Genomic DNA, 21,681 nt, shown 5'->3' on the forward strand with positions numbered 1-21,681 from the left:
TCAAGATGGAGGCATAGGTAGACACACTTCACCTCCTTGCACAACCATGGAAAGAATTACAACCAGATCTCAAAACATATAACACACAGAACCATCAGAATATTGAGCTGTATGGAAGTCTGACAACCAAGGATTTAAAGAAGCCACATTCATCCAGACAGGTAGGAGGGGAAGAGTCACAGAGATGTGGAGTGGCAGGGAGAGGTGGTGGCAGAACAGATGATCCCACATTCACATACGGGAGATGAAAACCGGGCGGTATCCCATGTGAGTGAGCAATCCTAGCCCCAGGCCAGACTACACAGCCCGGCAAGATAAATACCCATAACTACTCTCTGTAAAGCCAGTAGAGGCTAGGGCAGCAGAGGAAACTGTTAGATTTTCAGGAGACTCTGCTTAAAGGGCCCGCATGGACTTAGAATGTAAGCAAACCCACCCACTCTGGGACCCATCACCAGGGCAAGAGCTGGAAGGGCACCAGTCACAAACAGGAAGTGGGTGAAGTGACTGGAAACGGGGCAAGTGCCAAGCAAACATCCAGGAGCCAGGCAGTGGCATTGTCCCCTCTCTGAGCCCTCCCACCACAGAGAGCCAAAAAGCAGTGATGCAGGTTGCCCCACTCTGGCAATTACCTAAGGCCCTGCCCCACACAACTTATAAGTACCTTTTCTACAATAGGCCAAGCTACTAAGACAGGCAGTCAAAGCAGCTCTACCTAATACACAGAAGTAAACACTGGGAGACTGTCAAATCGAGGCGACAAAGAAATATGGCCCAAATGAAAGAACAGAACAATACCCCAGAAAAAGAACTAAATGAAACGGAGATAGCCAACCTATCAGATGCAGAGTTCAAAACACTGGTGATCAGGATGCTCAAAGAACTCATTGAGTACAGCAACAACATAAAGGGAGAAATGAAGGTTACACTAAGTGAAATGAAGAAAAATCTATAGGGAACTACCAGTGGAGGGGATGAAGCCAGGATTCAAATAAACTATTTGGAACAAAAGTAAGAAATAAGCATTCAACCAGAACAGCAAGAAGAAACAAGAACTCAAAAAACAAGGATAATATTAAGGAGCCTCTGGGACATCTCCAAACATACCAACATCCAAATCATAGGGATGCCAGAAGAAGAGGAAAAGCAAGAAATTGAAAACTTATTTGAAAAAATAATGAAAGAAAACTTCCCTAATTTGGTGAAGGAAATAGACCTATAAGTCCAGGAAACACAGAGTTCCAAACAAGTTGGACTCAAAGAGGTCCACACCAAGACACATCATAATTAAAATGCCAAACTTTAAAGATAGAGAATCTTAAAATCAGCAAGAGAAAAGCAAATAGTTATCTAGAAAGGAGTTCCCATAAGACTGTTAGATGATTTCTCAAAGGAAACTTTGCAGGCAAGAAGAGCCCGACAAGAAGTATTCCAAGTGATTAAAAGCAAGGATCTATAGCCTAGATTACTCTATCCAGCAAAGCTTTCATTTAGAATGCAAGGGCAGATAAAGTGCTTCCCAACAAGGTCAAGTTAAAGGAGTACATCATCACAAAGTCATTATAACATGAAATGTTAAAATGACTTATTTAAGAAAAAGAAGATCAAAACTATGAACATTAAAATGACAACCAATGCACAACTATCAAAAATTGAATCTAAAAAACCAAACTAAGCAAACAACCAAAACAGAAACAGAATCATAGATATTGAGACCATTTGGAGGGTTATCAGCTGGGAAAGGAAGGGGGAGAATGGGGTAAAAAGTGCAGGGATTAAAAAGCATAATTGGTAGGTACAAAATAGACAGGGGAGTGTTAAGGATAGTATAGGAAATGGAGAAGCCAAAGAACCTATATGCGCGACCCATGAACATGAACTAAGCGGGGACTGCTGGAGGAAGGGGGGTACTATGCCAAGGAGCAAAACTTGGGACAACTGTAATAGCGTAATCAATAAAATATATTTTAAAAACAAAAATAATAAAAAAATAAACCATTTCCTCCTGTTAATCTGTTTTCTCTCAGTTTAATTTGTAGGGCCTCAACCACTGAGCCTGACACTGTAAAGGAAAAAGCTTTCCCTCTCCTACACCATCTTTGTCCACATGTCCAATTATTTCCCTGGACCAAAATTCCATGTCACATTCTTGGTGTTGATATTTATTGCTAAAGTACTCTTTAAAAGACTGTATGTATATTCATACCCACTGTCCGTTTATTTGTTATCATCCTGATGAACTCCATTGTTTTCTTAGACCTGAATCCCACCACTTCATGAAGCCTTCTACCTCTACTCACACCATCTCTTTTCCTTTTGTGAAATCCTCTCCACCTAGGGTCTGCAGCAGTTTGTAGATAAGCACTTCACTGTTGTTTTAATTCATTAGAAGAAGACAATGATGAAGAAGAGGAAGAAGAGGAGGGGGAGGAGAAAGAGGAGGAAGAGGAAGAGGGGGAGGAGAAGTAGAGCCCTGGCCAGTGGGCTCAGTTCATTGGGGCATCATCCCATAAACTGAAAGGGCACAGATTTGATTCCCAGTCAGAGCACATGCCTAGGTTGTGGGTTCTGTCCCCTGTGGTTGGGGCACGTATGAGAGGCAACTAATCAATTGATGTTCCTCTTCTCTCTCTCTCCCTTCCCCTCTCTCTAAAATCAATAAGTATGTCCTCAGGTGAGGATTAAAAAATAAAATAAAGAAGAAGAAAGAAAATTCCAGTTTCTATTTTTTCCTGGCCCTATAGAAAGCAGTACAAGTACAAATATGAATTAGGCCAACTCATCACATTCCAGAAGCTCACAGTCCAATGGGCATCTAAACTTTGCTTTTGTTAAATGCATCTTGTGAGTAGCTGTGGGGTGTGGTGGGAGGTTAAAAAAAAATGGGTACAATTAGTCCCCTTCTTACAGTTTGACAGAACAGCACTGACACAGTAAATGGTATCTGTTTATGAGTCTCTGGCACTACATAATTAGAGAAGTGCTCAAGTTTACACTCCTCTCAGCATGTGGGAATGAAATTACAAAAGCAGAGTAAGTTTCCCATCAGAAAGAACCACTTCTTACTCATCACAACAGCTACAGCATTTGGCCCACATAGAAGACACTCAGGAAATGTCTGTTAACTGATGGAGAAATGAATGAATGCATGGATGGATGAAGACAGCTTACTGTAAGCAAAGGACAAACTGAAATTTTAAGTATTTACAATTTCCCCACATCAAAAGAAGACAAGTCCAGGGATGTAAACTACAGCATAGGGAATATAGTCAATAATATTGTAATAGCTATGTATGGTGTCAGGTGGATACTGGAAATATCAGGGGAACAGTTTGTAAAGTATGATTGTGTAACCACTATTCTGTACACCTGAAACTAATACAAAATAATATGGAATATAAACTGTAATTGGAAAATAAAAAACAGGTATATATGTTCTTTTTTGCCACTCAACCCAACTCAAGTCTGTTTATTGAAAGGACCCGAACATAGTAATAAAGCTTTCAACAACTTTTAATAAATTTAAAGAATATTAGCAATGTGAAACATTAAGAATTTACTTCAAAAAAATTCAAAGCTTTCTCGACCACCCCACCACCATGCTGCTTCAGGCTTGGGTTAACACTTGCTTTTCTGTCTAAATAGGTGATCCAATTTAAATGCCGAACTTCTGCACCTAAAGCCAGGGTTTTTGGTTTGGCTCCCTCAGCCTGCAGGTGGCTGGCCCACCTGGTGGGTGCACAGGTCTCAGTGAAAGCCCACCTCCATGTCCAGCACCAGGCCAAGTGCCAGGCACCACTGAGGTCCAGACACTGAAGTGCCTCAACAGGGACAAGAGTGGGGAGACAGCATGGGATCAACACATGTCAACACACATGTGGACAGCGGGGACAGTGCTCAGGCCTCAGAGCCAGCTCTTTAGTGACCCAACTGAGGGTGGCCATGCATGTAGCCCTGGACATCTTCTTACAAGCACAAGATTGGAGTGTGTGTCCCTCCAAGTAAGCAAGGCACAGCCCACCTATCACTCTAGATTTGATTGATCGGGAGATAGGGAAGGCACTCAGCCCTTCCCTATCACCCCAATCTAGCAGATGAACACGCCACTCAAAGAGACATCAGTTACTGGAAACAGGCCTGGATTTAGGATACCTGCTGGGTGAGGGGGCCAAGGCCACATGTAAACTGAGCCTCAGCTCCCATCTTGGGATGTACACCAGCTCTGGTCCTATGTAGCAAACACGTGTGCACATGCTTGCACATGTCCCAGCTGGCTGGTTAAGCAGGGGCAACAGCTGGAACAACTGGTTGTCCTTGTACCCAGGACCAACATAAAACACCGCCACCCTCCTCTCTTCATTAACTGGTTTGTCCCAACCTTCTTGTGACAGTTGTGAAGCCACATGGCTTCCTAACCGAGATCCCATGGCTACCACTCCGGACTGGACAGATGGTCCCATACACATCACACAGAACATACAAACACAGAACAAGTCTCCATCCATTTCATGCTCGTACAAGCCCTTCCCTCTGAAAGCGTTTTCCAAGTATACAGGACAGAATGTAGACTTAGCACTACAGAGAGTTTGAGAGAATCTCTAAAAAGTACACACAGGATTGAAAATGCCTTCCAGTCTGTAGTGGGTAAAGCTCTGATTTGTGAGGAGTGTGTGTGAGCTGACCTCTCACCTAGCCACCACCAGGCTCATGGGCCACTGTGTGACACTCTGCAGCACCTGTCACACCAAAGCAGGGATAGGAGACAAGGCCTGGGGACCACAGGGGAGGGAGGAGACCCATCCATCTGCTAGCCTGCAATCACTTTCCACATGTTCCCTTAGAAAGGATTTAGGAGAAGGTGCAGGATTAGGGAAAGCTTGTGGCTGAAGGAAGACTTTTGACTGTGAGACATTTATTTGAACACCAAAGGATAGATCATCCACTCTGATCCCCTCTCAAAGTAATTGACTGATGTATGGAAGTTTCCTGACAAAGAATTATGAAGAGCCAGGGCAGCTCAAGGTCCCTGGCAATGGGCTCTGGTGGATAACGTGTGTGCAGTATTGCTTTCAGAGCTCTGGTTGTTGCTTACTCGGCTTTTAGAAATGCAAAATAAGGTCAGATATAAAATATTAAAAACAGCTAATCTGGCTGGGGAAAGGCAGATTCTGGGCTCCTTCTCTGGCTACTGATAGAAGTGATATGACATCTGATGCCTGCATGGGTGCGTGACCATGGACAACAGTGAGTGCAACAGGCACGCAGCTATCCCTCCTCCTCCTGGTCAGTGAAGTGTCCCTGCTGCTTGCACACATTCCAGTGCAGACACTGGGCCAGGCTCTCAGATCAGCTGCTCATAGGGTCTTGGACACAGATAGAGGGGAGTGGGTAACACAAGGTAGTGATGCTGATGCTGTCTTTGTGGCAGATCTGCCTCTTTCTGCCATCCAGGGACACCCAGGTGGTGTTCCTTGCTTCCAATGACAGCAAGATCTTGAGCTCGACTCCTGCAGGGACTACAATGGGCCAGAAGGACAGAGACTGAGGGAAGATGGGCATGATCATGATAGCCAGCACATTGGGGTGGATCATGGAGGCCCCTGACACTGCGCATTCACTGTGCTGCCCATCGGGGTGGAGACAATCACACCTGAGGTACAGGTGCCACCCTGCACCATAGTGGTGAGGTGCCTGTCCAGGTAGATGTCCACTTTGGACAAGTAGGAGAAAGAACCTCTGTCAATCACCACCTCATTCAAGACCTGGTACTGCATGATCTGCTTTCCAACCTGGGTGTCTCAGTCTGAAGCCAGCACACCATTCTCACTGACTCTGCTGGGAGTGGCAATCTTCTTCCCTCTGGGCTCATTCATGACCTGGACTTTCAGCCAGCTCTTGAGAACAACAGCTGCATTCCCCTGTACCACCTACATAACTTGTGTCTGAAATTTCTCAAAGTTGAAGGGGGTCAGGAAGCCCACGGAGCCCAGATGGAATGCCATGACTGGAGGTACAATGCCCTGGAAGAGCAAGGAGGCCTAAAGCAGGGTCCCAACTCCTGCCCCCCAGGCAGATGATGAAATCAATCTGGTTGGAAATAGCATCATAGTCTTCTCTGAAGGTGCAGAACTTCTTCACTGGCCCAAAGCTGTCATAACCCACAATGGTGGGGTCTTCTAGAACTTTCTTCTCCACATATGATCATGTTCTTCTCCATCAGGTACACGCACAGCTCCTTGAAGGGCTACAGCAGGCTGGTGTCCTGGATCTTGATAACGAACACTCTTTGGGGACTTGCTCCATGTCAACCGCTGGCTGGCAAGGTCCTGGATGTGCATGATAACCTGAGGGTTCTGCAGCACTCAGGCCTTTGGTCCAAAAGTAGTCACTGGGCATGGCCCCTATAGAGAGCAGGTCCTTCGGAATTCCTTTGTGCTTGCCTGGGCAGGCATGGCAGACAGACTGTGGGACTTGGGCCTACTGCAGATGGGGTGGCCCAGCACCATGTTCTCATCCTTACAACACATGCAGTGCAGTGGTAGGATATGTCTGCATTCAGCCCTTTCCTCACATTGACCTTCTCTGGCTCCATCTTCATCATCAGTGAACAAGGGCTTCGGTCAGAACACTGATCCCATTAGCTACTACAGGCCCCTGGAGGGCCACCTGCTCCTGGGGTCTAGCCATCAGACTGCTACCCCACCCCTATGGCCAAAGGGACCATGGCACCCACCCATGGAGCAGCACTCAAAAAAAAAAACAACACATTTTTACCCTCACCTGAGAACATACCCATTTATCTTAAAGAGGGAGGAGACAGAAAGGAAAGAAACATCAGTGTGAGAGAAACATGGATTGGTTGCCTCTCCCATGTACCCTGACCAGGACCAAACCCACACCCAGGCATGTGCCCTAACTGGAATCAAACTCACAACCATTTGGTTTATGGGATGATGCTCCAACCAACACAGCCACAATCACCAGGGCTGAAAATAAAATTTAAAAATAATAAAGAAGGCAGATCTTCTGAAGGTGCCTTTGTTTAAATGATGGGGTGGAGAAGCATTTAGGAGCAATCGATAAGGAACAAAAGGCCTCTAGTATAAAGGAAAAGAAAAATCCAGGGAGACAGCTAGGAAGTGGGAAGGAGTGCATGACAAAAGCAGAGCATGGTTTGGAGACTTACAGAGAGGTGTGGCAGTTGCTATAGGGAATGGGTGTGAGAAATATGTTTTAAGATTTTAGGAGCTCTGTTCTGTAATTTGTCATGTAACTGCCTCCCCCCCAAAAAACATAAGTAAAAACAGTGTACTCTTTTGTATCTTTTGAATGTGTAAAACATCCAGCCCTGCTCAATGTGAACACAAGACGAAAGTAGGGGCTGTGAGGGGGGCTCAGGGTCGTTCGTCTTTACACGCAGCTTGCACGTTTGAGGATCACGGAAGTGAACTGTTGCTGAGTCAGAGCCCTTATTTGGTTGCCCAAGGGTAAGAGGAAGGGGACACCAATAAATGACGTGGGACTACAGAGGTGGGGAGACAGGGATGACTTCATCTGGCTCCAGAGGGCTGGGTTGTGGGGAAGTAGTGATTCTCAACCCGTTTGCTCATTCCAGTGCCTGTCACCTAAATGGAGCTTGGAATAGACAACTGATCATAGAAGATAAAGGAGGGTACAGATGATTGCAATCAGTGAGGCGAGAATTACTACCTCCATTGTACAGATGAAGAAACCAAGACATGGAGTGACTCCCTACATGTTTCTCGGCAGTTTGAATGGAGCCAAACCAAAGCTTCAGTACTCGCTCTGGCTAACCCAGCGCCTCGACTAATGCAATTCGCATCCGGTACCCCAACTCCGCCCCATCCATTCCACACCTCCGGGTTCTACTCCGCCCACTCGCGAGTACTTCCGGTCTACAGCGCAGCAAGCCGCAGCCGGGAGCTGTGGGGCGGTAAGTCTGCACTGTGAGAGCCTGCAGGAGCAGTCCTTTGGCAGGACCACAACAGGTCTAGGCGGCAGCAGGTCCTTATTTCACGTGTCACTACCGACCATTGTGCTGCAGCCGTTCCCCTCGCAGAGGCCTGAGGCAACAGCCAAGAATGACGTCACTTCCGGGGCCTGTGCAAGCAGGCGATGGCCGAGGTGGCTCCAGCTCCATCTGGCGGTGGGGAGGAGCCAAGGTGGATCTTCTCGGAATCTCCAGGTTTTAGGCTGTAGTGCGTCAAAGTTTGAGAGAAGTATCCTGACTGGAGTTGTTGGGTTTAGCGAAAAAAAAAAAAAAAAATACAGGACGTCAGGTTAAATTAGAATCTCAGTTAAATATAGGTATGTCCCAAATATTCTATGGAACATACCTATTTAAAGCAATTCCTGATCACTGTTGTACACCTAAAACTAATACAACATTGTTAAATGTTTGTTAAGAAAAAATTCCATGTTTATGTGAAATGCAAATTTAACTGGACATCCTGTATTTTCTCTAGCAATCTTAACCTTGAGCGTTCTTCTGCCCTGGGCTCTGGTATCCAGCAGCAGGGCTGGGATCCTCTAGGCCTGCGCCCATCTGGGAAATAAGTACAGCGTTCACCCAGGCTGTCAAAATCAGCTATTGCTAGATGCTGAGATACTTTTAGCTCCCAGCCTAATAGGTCCTAGCCCCAGGAATCCCCTGGCAAAAGTTGGGCCTATTTTCAGAGTCCCCATGGTGGTGGTCTCAGTGTTCCCTTTCACAATTGGGTTGGAACAGGGTTGATCTCTTATGGGATAGCTGAAAAACAGGAGGCTAAGTGGCCAGTGGCTAGAAGTAGCCAGGTTTTTTGAGTGTGGGATAATTTGGTATTTAGGGTCCAGGTTTTCTGTGTTAACAGTGGGCAGCTTCAGGGAGTCCGGAGCTGTCAAGGAAAAACATTAGTTTAATCTCATCCCACTTCTCATTTTGCAAACGAGGCCCGGTGAGAAAAATGGAGCCTTCACAGATACTCAGAAAAGCCTGTGGTATAACTGGAGCCTGATTCCCAGCCTCCTGCTTTTGCTCTGGCCACACTGGCTGCTGCAATAAACTGGCAGCATTATAGCGGGCATTTATTAAAATAGATGCCTTTTTAAAGATGTTTTTGGGAGCTTTTTGTCCCTAAACATCTTTACAGGGTAATGACCTTCACCTCAAGGCTTTTTTAGCCTTTACCTTGCCCAGTGGAGAAAATGATTATTTGAGCCCTCCTGTGGGAGCCTGGCCTTTGCCTGCACTAGCCACTTGGCTCTCACCCCTGTGGGTGGTGTGACCCAAGACTTGTCTTGCTATGTGGGAGCCAAAAGACATGATATTGGCAAGGGTGGGTCTGGCCCACCATGTAGGTGGAAGGGTGTCTTTTTCAGTCCTACAGATTGAGTCCCCTGATACAAGGCCTCCTGTGGCATCTAGGGACTTCTCTGAGGTTCCACCATGAGCCAGACTTTGCTGCCACTTCTGATTTGAAATTTAACCTCTTGTTAGACTAGCCCTGAGTGCTGGAATTCTTCAGGCTGTGTGACTTGAGGAGGATATGTTCTGGGCCTATCAGTGCCCTGACAAGCCTGCAGTCTCCCAACACAAACCCATAAGCTAATAAAATAGAGGTGGAGGTCAACGGACTTGAGTCAGTTGGTAGGACAGCCAGCAGCCTCCTGACAACAGAAGGGGCAAGGAAGTAGCGCCAGAAAGGGGTGCTGCCCCTGGGTGAGGGCTGAGTGTGCAGGGGTGGTGAAGGGGTGGGACTGGAACCACTGACAGGAATTGCTCACTCTGTGAATGATTAACTCTCAGCTAAAGTGGGTGACTTTGGAGGAGGGCTCAGCTACCAGGACCTTTGGACTCCAGGCACAGTCTCCAGAGGACCAGCGTGTGGCCTGCATAAGAGACGGACATGTCTGGGTGGCAAGCCTGGGCTCCAAGGACTGGAGTGAGATCTGGCAGCTGTGGGCCTCAGGAAGTCTCCTGGGACTTGCAGATGGTCCATTCTTGCAGCAGCTGTGGGGTCCACTGGCCCTAAGCCCTCAGGTGCTCGTGTCTCTGTCCTTGTGACGCCTCACTAGTGCTTTCTTTCCCCCAGGTGGCTATGGATGCCAGGCGAAGCTGAAAGCAGTGGGGCATGGCTGCAGCCCTGCAGGTCCTGCCCTGCTTGGCCCGAGCCCCATTACGCCTACTCCTCTGGGGGCGCCCAGGGGCACGGCTGGCCAGTGGCATGGCCTTGGCAGAGCATGCTCAGAAGCTCTTTGAGAGCACTATTGCTGCTGTCCTGCCAGGCCCCATGATGCACCGGGCCTTGTCCTTGGACCCTGGCAGCGGACAGCTGAAGGTTCGGGATCGGAGCTTTCAGCTGCGGCAAAACCTCTACCTGGTGGGCTTCGGCAAGGCTGTGCTGGGCATGGCAGCTGCAGCTGAGAAGCTACTGGGGAAGCATCTGGTGCAGGGAGTGATCAGCGTTCCCAAAGGGATCCGTGCTGCCATGGAGTACACTGGCAAGCAGTAAGGAGTTTGGGGGGCTGCTCCCCACTGTCCATGTGGATGGGAACCTGGGCCTGGACTCAGACTGGATCAGGCCTCCCTTCCTCACCAGCTTCCCTTTTCTCCTAGGTCTGGCCTGGTTCCAGGATGGATGTCAGCAGGCATCCTTGTTCATGCCCATCACCTGTACAGCTGGGACATTAGATGGGAGGAGAAGAACCCATGCCATCTCTTATTCTCTGTTCTCTCTACCCCCAGGGAGATGCTACTGAAGTCACACAGCCGTGTCCAGGTCTTTGAGGGTGCAGAGGACAACCTGCCAGACCGTGATGCACTGCGGGCTGCATTAGCTATTCGGCAGCTGGCTGAAGGTCTGACAGCTGATGACCTGCTGCTCGTGCTCATCTCAGGTGTGGGTGCCAGGTTGGCTCAGGACAGTTGGGTGGGGGAATATCAGGTCTGTGAGAAACCACTGGTCTAAGCCCCCAGAGTAGCAGGGCAACTGAGGCAATGAGGAAGCTGGATGACTGACTCCTAGACGGCCCTGTGCCAGTTATCTGGCCTCCCCTGAGCTGTGGGGTCCTCCCTTCAACTAACCTGTTGGCAGACCCATGAGAGGGCAAACAGCACCTGACTCGGAGTCTTTCAAGGGAAATGTCACTGCTGTTGCTGCTGTCTGGTATCACCTAGGGCTAGAACCCAAGTCTCCAGCCCCCAGTACCCTCTCTTTGGTCCTCCACCGTCCACGCTTCCATCTGCCTCCTATTTCAAGCTCTTAAGGAATAGTTTTCCCAGTACATGCTGGGACCTGGGCTACCCCAAGACCTCTGGTGCCCAGGTTATGGCGACTGTTCATACATTCAATGCATGTCCATATAGGGGCACCCTAACCCCACCTTTCCCACCCCCAACTCCTTCCCTAATGTGTGCAGTGCCCCACTGTGTGCCTGGGTGGGGAAGGTTTTTGGTTGTCCCCCCTGCCTGAAGTCATCACTGTCTCTACAGGTGGGGGCTCAGCCCTTCTTCCCGCCCCCATCCCACCCGTCACACTGGAGGAGAAACAGACACTCACCAAGCTGCTGGCAGCCCGAGGAGCCACCATCCAGGAACTGAACACCATCCGGAAGGCTCTCTCCCAGCTCAAGGGTGGGGGGCTGGCTCAGGCTGCCTACCCTGCCCAGGTGTGTGAGTCACCTCTTACCCAGACCCACATGTGCCAGGCAGATGAAACCCTAAAACAGCATGCAGACTGTCAGGGGCCTGGTACAGGAGGTCACAGGGCTATCAGAGAGGGTAAGGGTGCGGGGGGGTCTACATGTCCACCTGAGAAGGGTTACAGATGGGTGAGGAAATGTACCAGAAATGTAGGGTGTGTGGATACATAGGATTAGGGTGCAGTTTGTCCTCGTAGCTCTGGGATGAGGATCAGGAAGGACTGAGCCTTGCACCTTTGACCCCTTTGCAGGTGATAAGCCTCATTCTATCAGATGTGGTGGGAGACCCCGTGGATGTGATTGCCAGTGGCCCCACTGTGGCCAGCGTCCACAACGTACAAGATTGCCTGCATATCCTCAATCGCTATGGCCTCCGTGCTGCCCTGCCACGTTCTGTGAAAACTGTGCTGGCTCAGGCTGACTCTGACCCTCATGGGCCACACACCTGTGGTCATGTCCTCAATGTGATTATTGGCTCCAATGCACTTGCACTGGCTGAGGCCCAGCGGCAGGCTGAGGCACTGGGATACCGGGCTGTGGTGCTGAGTACAGCCATGCAGGGCAACGTAAAAAGTGTGGCCCAGTTCTACGGGCTGCTGGCCCAAGTAGCTGGAGCCCACCTCACTCTGCCCAGCACTGGAGCCCCCATGGAGGAGGGTGAACAACTCCATGAGCTCGCGGCTGAGCTCCAGCTCCCAGACCTGCAGCTAAAGGAGGCCCTGGAGGTTGTGGCAGGGGCTGAGGGCCCCGTCTGCGTGCTGGCTGGTGGCGAGCCCACAGTGCAATTGCAGGGCTCCGGCAAGGGTGGCCGGAACCAGGAACTGGCCCTGCGTGTCGCAGCAGAGCTGGGACAGCGGCCACTGGGGCCTGTTGATGTGCTGTTTTTGAGTGGTGGCACTGATGGGAGGGATGGGCCCACAGAGGCAGCCGGGGCCTGGATTATGCCTGAGCTTGCCCACCAGGCCACTGCTGAGGGCCTGGATGTGGCCACCTTTCTAGCCCACAATGACTCACATACCTTCTTCCACCGCTTCCAAGGTGGGGCCCATCTGCTGTACACAGGGCTGACAGGAACCAATGTCATGGACGTCCACTTCCTATTCCTGAAGCCACGGTGATGACAGGTCATGTTTTGGGAGTCCAGAGGAAGCCTACAGGGTAGGGTCCTGGGGCAGACCAGGATTGGTCCCCAGGGTCTCACCAGGCCTTAGAGCCCCTCCTTGGCCCTGGCTGCATGGTTGGCTCTTACACCTCCCACCCAGGGTCTCTGCTTTATGTCTGTTCCTCAGATCAGACTGGCAAGATGATGTATCTCTTCCACCTCTACTTTTAGCCATGGCAGCAAGTACCTCTGAGGACCAGGACAAATCTCTTGGCCAGTTCACTATTCCCCTAGGCAGCGTCACTACTGAGCTTCTGAGACTGTTTTTTTTCTGTGGGGTAAAGCAAGGACTGGAAATAAAAAGGACCACTTTATGGGGTCTCAGTGCATCCTCCTTCAGAGCAAGGACCTGCAGGGAGCTGCTGGGGAGGGAGAGGGTGAGGCTGCACCACAGCACCTGGACCCAGTAGGAGTTCCCCACACCCTCTCTCCACAGCACACTTGGCACTTGTTTCATTTCAGCAGGAGCATGGGGTGGTTGAGCCTGGCTCCCCACACACTCAGTGAAGGTGAGCGGAGAGCCCAGGAAGGACAGGCGTAAGGACTGCTCTCTGTAGGGTCTGGGAGGGCCTGGACACCCATCCAACAGTGACTCCCCAGTGGCATCCCTGCCCTGGTCTTCAGCCTCTGCCATATGACTCACTAGGTGCCTGCTTACTACCTCCCACCAGGGACATCCCTCCTGCCTTGGATAGCCCTTAGCCATAGACACACCTTCTTTGGCTAGACTGCCCTCTATCTAGGGGCCACCCCAGCCACATAGGACACTGGACCTTGTTTCCTTGTGCCAGCTCTTTTCCCAGTCTGAATACCCCCAGATCCTTCAGCCACTACTCAGGATACCATTGTGTTCCTGGTACCAGCCTTGCCATGGGCGTCTCCACTGCTGTGATGGTGGGCCAGAGCAGTGACGGGGTCCAGCAGCCACCTGCCTCTCCCTATTACAGATGGCAGGGAAAGGGCCAGTGAGGAGAAAAGCAACAGAGGAGGCCAGCAGCCTGTGCTGAGACAGGGATATGCCACTGTCCCTGCCCTCTGTGGGCCCCCGTGCTCAGTTTCCAAGCCCTCCGCTGGCCGCCCCCGCCGTGCGCCACGGCTCCAATCCCTATATGAGTGAGCAGTAGAATCACATAGGAATAAAAAGCCATAGAGAACAGCGAGGCCTGGGGCTGCTTGTGCTGGCCACCCCAGCCATCTCCTACTTTATGAAGGTGTAAGAGGCTCTGGGCCAGAGCTGTTATGCCCTCCCTCTAGGAACAGACTCCCTCCCCACTTGGGCTCTGGTAGCCCAGCTTGCAGGTGGTTCATGAACTGGAGATGTCACATCAGTCAGGCTGGGGATTGAGAGGGAGGTGAACAAGGTGAGCTGATCTCTGAGGCCAAGGACATTTAGGGAATAGAGGAGTTTACACCCCTCTGAGGCACCAGTTCCTTCTGTTCTGCATATAGTTAATGCTGACTGGGGTTGGGGGTCATAGTGTTAGGGGATATTGTCCCCACAGGCAGTGCCGGCATACTGGTGCTCCTCGGGCAACATCTAGATATTCCCTGTGCCTGCTTCAGTCCTTACTCTCAGAAGCACACGTATTAGCACTGGGGGTTAAGTTCCAGACAAGAGCAGGACAGGAGGGCCAGGGCTGTGGCAGAGGACCTGGCTGCCATGTCCCCAGCATGTGCATGTGTGTGCATGTTGGTGCAGGCATACCTTGATGGGGGGGTGGGGGCGGTGCACGTTTGTGTACACATAGGTACTCCACACAGGAGATAAGCTGTCGCTTGGGCACAGGACTGTTTACACACCTGCTGAGGGATTGGGTGGGGGTGGGGTCTTGCCAGAGGCTCCCCCTGTGCCACCTTGGCCCCTGCCCTGTGTCTGTTTGTGGGGGCTGGGAGGCCAGGGACTGGATTGAGCATAACCCATTAGAATTTCTCATTTGTACCCCGAAGATAACAGAAAATATATTTGGCCTCAATCTAGATGAAAATATGACATAAAACCCACGTGGTGAGTGTTCAATAGGACTCATTTGCTCTGTAAATGTCAAGTATGGGTCATAATAATTGCTCCCATCTCATGACTCTTGGCTTCTCTCTCTCTCCTGACTCAGATTCTTGCTGCCCACCTCAGCTCCCTTTCCTGACTCTTACTGGCCCAACTGGATCTTTTGTAGGGTGCCTGGCACCCTTGACTGCTGCTGCTGCTCTCACAAGCCCTTCCATTCTCTGAAACTGGCATGAACTGAGAGCAGCTGAACAGTGAGCCTGGATAGCCCTTAGGTGTCAGCTAATCCTTTGTTTTATAGCTGGAGAAACAGAGGGAAGATGGTTGGTCTGAGGCTACCAGCAAGTCTGCCACAGAACCAGACTTAGAACCCAGTTGGGGCCTATTTGACCATCCTCTGCCCACCTGCTGGGGCTGAGTGAGGGCTTAGCCAGAACCAGGGATCCACTCCTGTCTCCCTCTGCTCCTCACAGGCTTGAGGATGGTGACATGACCACACTTGGTGTCTCTAGGGATCCATAAATCAGGTTTGTCAGACCCTTCTCGGCTCAGACTTCACAGCTCCATTGTGCATGTGATTTGGTGGGAAGCCACATGCAGGTGGGTGGTGGGCTTTTATATAAATGTGTGTCTGCATCTGTGTGGGCATGGGGACATGTGCAGGCCTGTGTCCAGTGGAACTCAAACCCAGATGCGAGCCAGCCTCTCCGCTGTGCTCTGCTCCATCCCAGGACAGGGACACAGTTTGGTGTGGTTAGACTGTTGGGGACAAGGTGAAGCAAGTTGAGCCAGGAGCACAACTTGCTCCTGGCTCATAAAGGCCCATAAAGGCCCATAAAGGTTGGCAGAGGCCACTTAGCAAAGGGCCTTGTGTGTCTGGCCAAGGAGATAGGACTTCACGTTGACAGTGGTGACAGGCCTCTTGAGAGTTTTTAGCAAGGCATGATGCCAGGAGGCTATTTTAGGACTTTGATGCCAAGGGCCTCCTTACTGCAGGAATAGGGGATAGGGCATGCAAGGAGGTGAAGTAGGTGTCACAGGTGGGAAAGAGGTACATCACCAGGTTCAGGAAACCCGTCCCACCACCCCTCTGCCTGCCGCTCTGCAGCTTCATCCTAGCAGTCTTCAGCCAGCCTAGGCAAGACTTTAAATGCTCACTCTGGAAGCAAAGCTGGAAGCTCTGGCTCAACACCCCCACTTCAGAGTAACCTAGCCCCTCTGTCCCTGCAAATGCAGTTAGAGTCTTGAGGATTTGGGGGCAGAGAAGCTGGGCAACTGGTGGACACTTTTGTGAGCATAGGTACCTTGTCCTCATCTAGTCACTCATCAGGGTGTCAGTTATAAGTTCTAGGTCTTTTAGGACTGGCCTTATCCTGGCCTTAGTTTTCTCTTCTGTCTAATGGGAATAACATCCTTGTCCTGCTTACCTCTCTGGGGAGGTGTCCACAGCCAGTAAATCTGGGTAAGAAACCTGTGCCAGTAAGGCACTCAGGAAGGGATGAAATGAAGGGAGAGGGACTGACCTCTTCCAAGGAGAAGCTCAGGGAGCTCTCAGCTCAGGGAAGCCTCCTTCGTCCAGGAAAGGCCAAGCTTAGAGCCAGTGAGGCCTGATGCTATTGACTGAGGCCAAGCAAGTGACCACTGCCCTTCCATACTGGACTGGCACTAGCAGAGGGTAGTATTTGAGTCTGTAATGGCTTCTGGGGTCACAGCACCCTGGGAGGTCACAGAGCCAATGGGGGTCAGTTGGAACTAGATTAAGTTGACCCAGTCTGGGAGAGAGCCCCCATCGTGCTTCAGAAAAATAGGGCAATGTGATCCCTCTGAATATGGGTCATGAGAGGGACATGACCCAGGTAGGGAGACCTGGCTTGACCCCAGGCCAGAAATCTTGGGGTGGAGGGAGCAAGAGGATTTGGGGTGTGCTCGGAAAAAAACAGGGATTGTGTAGGGGTGGGGGGATGCTGACACACCTTGAGTGGTGGGGAAGCCAATAGCTTAGGCAGGCTGCTACATGAGAGAGAGGGATGGACCACCTTGGCCCTTGAAACTTGATGCCCACAGCTCTGATTCTTCCTCTATCTGGGAGGGGTTGCTGCCTGCTCAGAGGAGAAGGCTCTGGCCAGGGAAGAAGGCGAGGAAGAGTTAGGCCCCAAGTCCTAGGGGAGCAAATGCCCTTAGCAGCTCCACCTTGTGGGATCACTACCTACTATGATCTTGTCCACTGCTGACTCCCTGAGGGTTGGGGAATTGTGGGACCTAGTTCTTCCCTGAAAGATAGCTAGGGGCTAGCCCCCCAAGATGCACCCATTGGGAGGTTATCTCCTGTCCAACCCCATACCCTGGCTTTTCTCTGGCAGCCAGTAGAGCCATCCTGTTCACCTCTCTGAGGAAAGGTGAGTAACACACTCTGTCCTCATCTAGCTCCACTGCTCCATTCCCAGAGGAGGGCGGGGCTCCTGGCAGTGTCTGCAGCCCCTTCCCACCCACCTGTCCCAGCTTCCATGTCTCCGGCTCTCCTCCCAGTCCTGGGATATCTCCAACAATTACACTTGTGGCCTCACTCAAGAGCCAGGGCTCTGTCTCCACCTGTCCCCCAGCCTACAACCATTCCAGCCTATCCAGTTCAGTTCACCCCAGCAAAATGACTTCCAGAATACTCAGGCTCTGGCCTGAACCCTACTGTTTCACAATCTGGGTAAAGCTGTCCTAGGGATCCTGTCTGGGGAAGCTGATCAGAGACCCCTAGGGGAGGGAGAAGTTCCCCTCCCCTCATGTGGCTCTGTGAGTCTGGTGGACAGTAGCTTGAGGTGAAAGCAGCCAGCCTGTGGCAGGGGCAGATCTCTCTTCTGCCTACACCGACCACCTGGGCAGCGGGAGCAGCCCAGCACATCCCTGTTCAGCAACAAAAACCTCCACGAGGGACAAGCACCTGTAGGGGTACAGCCCCGCTGACAGTGCCACAGCCCAGCCAGAGGCAGCCTTCAGAGCTCCAGGCTCTAGAACAGGGCATACACTCAAACCTGGAGGAATAGCTGTTCCTGGCAGCCCAGCCCCCGCCCACCCCATCAGTTCCCTCTGAGGTTTCCCTCAGCCCAGGACCACCCACAGAAGCCAGGCACCAGGGCAGGGACAGAGCCTGTTAGCTCCCCAGGAGCTCTGCCCACCCACCAGCCCCCCACCCCAGGCCAACTGGCTGCCCCTCTGCCCTCCTCTCCTACTGACCACTGGGGCATCTGCAGCTGGCACTCTGACTGCAGCTCCCATTGCTCTGGGCAGAGAAGTGTCTCAGCTGGACTGCCCACTCTCCCCACCTGCCTGCCCCCCAGAGCTCCGGCTACCCCGCCTGGTGGTCCCCGATCCCCCATCCCCCGGCTCACCTCGGTGGCGCTCTCTCCTCACCAGAGGCACTGCGGTGTGGGAAGTGTCCCGAGGAGCTGGTTCTCAGCTGAAACAAAGAGGTGGGGGAGAAAGAGGGGGGCAGCGGGAGAGGGAGAGGGTGAGTGAGCAGGCGAAGGAGTGGAGGCTGGAGGGGGAGAGACAGGAGAGGATGAGAGAGAAGAGGGAGGGGCGGAGAACGTGTGCAAGAGATAAAGCCTGACTCCCAGGGACAGAAGGGCCAAGAGCGGAGGGATGAGGCAATTGGGAGAGAGGAGAGGAGGTGAGGGGCCAGACCCAGAGAGGAGAGATTGTTAGAGGGGCAGACCCAGGGCAAGTGAGGGGGCGTGGGCAAGAGAGGGAGGGGTGAGAGGCAGGGCTGCAGGGGGCAGGCAGTTGGGCTGGGGGCTGGGCTGGGCTGGGCTGGTTGGGCAGAGCCACCCCACCACTGTCCCATGCCAGGCTCTGGCACTTGAGTGGACAAAAGACCACGAAGGGGAATGGTAGAGAGAGGTGAGCAGCCAGGCTATCAGTAAGGCACTGGGCTGGTGGGTTGGCTGGAAGGACAGGGTCCAGGGACAAAGGCAGGAGAACAACAAAGGTGTCTGAATGAAGGAATCAGCCTCTGCTGGCCTCTGCTGACCTCTGAGTGCCGCAGCCTGGAGCATCCTAGACAGTCTCCTGAATGGAGGGCAGGTCCACTCTGGGGCAGTGCAGGCTCTGAAGTGGCAGCCTGAGGTCAAGGGGACAAGGGCTGGGCTGTGAGAGGGGCAGGGATCTCCTTCATTCTGTGAGAGCTGAGAACACATCATGAATTACTACACATCAGGATGCTGGTGTCACTGTCTTCTTGGGGGAGGGGTTGGTTGATGGGGTCTGAAGCTGGACTGAGAACTGGATATGGGAAATCCCCTTTTAGGGAAGAGCATTTGATGCCCCAAGGGAGTAGGGAAGGCTGGTGAGTGCCATGGGCAATGAGAAAATGAAAGGAGTGGGGAATCAGGGCACAGGGAGAGGATGTGGTGGAAAGGAGGCTGCAAGGGGTGGACCCAGAGCTGCAGCCCCTTAACAAGCCCATCTAAAGCAAAACCCTGAAACACACACCACATAATTCTTGGGCTGCCTAATGCAGACCTAATGAAGAATGGGATAATGAACCCCTTCCCCACAGCTGCCCTCCTGCTTCTGGGCACTGCTGTGACAGGCAAAGGCACCGGGTCAGTCAGCCTGAGCAGCTGAGCACAGGTCTGTGTTAGCGCTGGTGGGGGCAGAGGAGGTAAGGTGGCCTTGCTTGTAGCTGCCTCATCCCTTTCTACTCCAGGACACAGTGCCCTGAGCTAGTCCAGCCTCCTCTCATGCTCAGAGGCACAGGAGGACTTCCTAAGCCTCTGACTAAGACAAGTTCTCTTGTTGCCCCACTGGAGACTCCTCATAGAAATTCCAGAGTACCTATAGTCTCCAGAGAGCAGGAGAAGGGGAGTGAGCCATGGTGGAACCTGGAGCTGTGACAGGGAGAGGGGGAGAAAGTCAGGCCCTATCCCACCCTGCTATATTCTCCCTGGACTCTGCCTAGGCCAACTCCCTACTGCCTCCTCAGGGAAGCCCTCCAGGCCTACCAAGCAGAGACACATCAACCCAGCTGCCACAGGGCCAGCTGCCTCCTGTAGCCTGGAAACCTATGAAAGCAAAGGACTTTCCTCCCTTCTTTCCTCACTCCCTTCTTCTACTTTCTATTTAGAAATACATTTTAAACTTACAGGAAAGTTGTCAGCATAAGAATAGTATGACACCCAATATACCTGTTAGCCATATTCAACTATCAATATTTTCCCTCACTTGCTTTCTCTCTCTCTCTGCAAACACACACACATTTACTCTGTGGTGTGTGTGTACAGCCGTACATGATTTTTTTCCTGAGCCATTTGAGAGTAAGTTGCAGACATCACAGCTGAAGACAATTTCTTATCTGTTTCCATGTCCTAGAGCCAGCCTACGGGAGCCCAGACCACATGGTATGGAATGAATGAAGGCCTGGGACAGGCAATGAATGAGTGCATATCATCTATTGGGAGCCTGAGGCCTGGGAACTGGAGGGGCTTGGCCAAGGCCACCTAGGAAGTTGGGCCAGTTCAGATCTAGGTCCCACATCCGTCGTTTGTCTTCCTCTCCCCCAGCCTGGAAGGCAGGGAGCTGGTGCCCACCTAAGTGAGCATGTGGTGTTTGCCGGGTGTGGAGCTGCAGCATATGTCTGCAGAGATGGCAGCAGATGGAGCTGAGAGAGCAGGAATGCCTACACGGTGGCCCCTGGGCACACTCGGGAGACCAGGCACCGCCTGGCCCTGAGTGGGCATCAGAAGACCCAGTTCCTGGAGTCCCCAGTCACAGTGCCAAGGGCTTGACCTCTTATGTTTGGGACCCTCCCCACAAACCAGTGAGGGACAGGGCAGGGATGGGAGGTGCTGCTTGACAGCTGGTCCATGCCGATCAGCTTAGAGAGGGCAGGATGGAGGTGCTAGTTATACTGCAGCTTATATAATATTTCCTGACACCGGGCTGGCATTCCTCTGTGTCCTCCAGTTCCCCAAAATGGATTGGAGTCCCATGTGAATTCTGAGGACAGAAGGCAACTCCCTTATCCCTTCTGACCCCCACCTGAAGATGATGGTTAAGAAGTTTTTTGTTTAAAAATCACACCTGGAATGATGACCTGAGCTCTGAAGCCCTGATCTCCTCTTTCCCTGTAGGTGAAGTCTCCTGCTTCCGGAAGTCCTCCAGACTTCCTCTGATCATCCCACCTCACATGGCTTCTGGGGGGTGCCAGCCCTGCTTGTTTCTTTTGCTGCTTCACATTGATGTTGCCCCCAGGCCTTAGGACTTTGCTCGGGTCATCAGCCTTTTCCCCTCCTTCCCCCCTCCTTCCCCCCTGAGCGGGATATATAACCAATGTTGCATAGATGAATGACAGTGGCTCAATTATTCCTGCCAGAATACTGAGTCCCTCTGATGCTGCTGTGCCCAGTATGTCTGAGAGTCCATAGGCTCTGGGCTGGCTGAGGTGGGGGAAAGAGGGTGAGCAAGGGGACCCACTTGAGGGAGAAAAGGCTTGTTCAAGACCACAAGTCTGTCAGGGCAAAGGCAGGCCTCCAACTTGGGTGTCTGACCACCTGTTCAGCACCTTAGCTGCTTCCTCCCCTGTCCAGGGCAGTGGCCAAGGGTACTCACTTGGGTGACCACAGGACCTGCTGAACTAAGGGAGAAGTCCTGCCTAATCCTTCTTCATCCTCCCTCCCTCTATTACCCCAACCCATCCCTGTGACAACCCAGGGGACACTGGCCTCCTTTTCCCCTGCCCATCCCCCTGAACAGATTTCTGCCAATTAGCACATACGGTATTTACTTGATTAGGGTAATGACATAATTAGTGTAACGTGGGCTCCAT

At 51.7% G+C, this 21,681-nt stretch overlaps 1 protein-coding gene and 1 pseudogene across 3 annotated transcripts; one reads left to right on the forward strand and one right to left on the reverse strand.

Moving 5' to 3' along the window:
- Positions 1–5,265: 5,265 nt before the first annotated feature.
- Positions 5,266–6,598, reverse strand: LOC123814541 (annotated as a pseudogene).
- Positions 6,599–7,606: 1,008 nt separating this feature from the next.
- GLYCTK (glycerate kinase) lies at positions 7,607–13,176 on the forward strand. Of its 3 annotated transcripts, XM_045832528.1 has the most exons (5): positions 7,607–7,954; positions 10,092–10,507; positions 10,745–10,896; positions 11,492–11,667; positions 11,952–13,176. In XM_045832528.1, exons 2-5 carry the CDS (start codon positions 10,131–10,133, stop codon positions 12,816–12,818), a joined length of 1,572 nt encoding a protein of 523 aa, XP_045688484.1. In that variant the 5' UTR covers positions 7,607–7,954; positions 10,092–10,130; the 3' UTR covers positions 12,819–13,176. The 3 variants fall into 3 exon arrangements, with proteins under 3 accessions (XP_045688484.1, XP_045688485.1, XP_045688483.1); XM_045832527.1 differs by lacking the exon at positions 7,607–7,954 and having other exon boundaries at positions 9,851–10,507; XM_045832529.1 differs by lacking the exons at positions 7,607–7,954; positions 11,492–11,667 and having other exon boundaries at positions 9,842–10,507; positions 11,952–12,121.
- The last annotated feature ends 8,505 nt before the right edge of the window (positions 13,177–21,681 follow it).

This window comes from Phyllostomus hastatus, unplaced genomic scaffold (assembly GCF_019186645.2).
Source record: "Phyllostomus hastatus isolate PE091 unplaced genomic scaffold, TTU_PhHast_1.1 phas_contig_16, whole genome shotgun sequence".
Lineage (NCBI taxonomy): Eukaryota > Metazoa > Chordata > Mammalia > Chiroptera > Phyllostomidae > Phyllostomus > Phyllostomus hastatus.

Coding starts and splice junctions, on each gene's coding strand:
- GLYCTK (XM_045832528.1), top strand. CDS start 10,131: ATGGCTGCAGCCCTGCAGGTCCTGCCCTGCTTGGCCCGAGCCCCATTA. Junction 10,508..10,744: donor ATGGAGTACACTGGCAAGCA/GTAAGGAGTTTG, acceptor CTCTACCCCCAG/GGAGATGCTACTGAAGTCAC. Junction 10,897..11,491: donor GCTGCTCGTGCTCATCTCAG/GTGTGGGTGCCA, acceptor CTGTCTCTACAG/GTGGGGGCTCAGCCCTTCTT.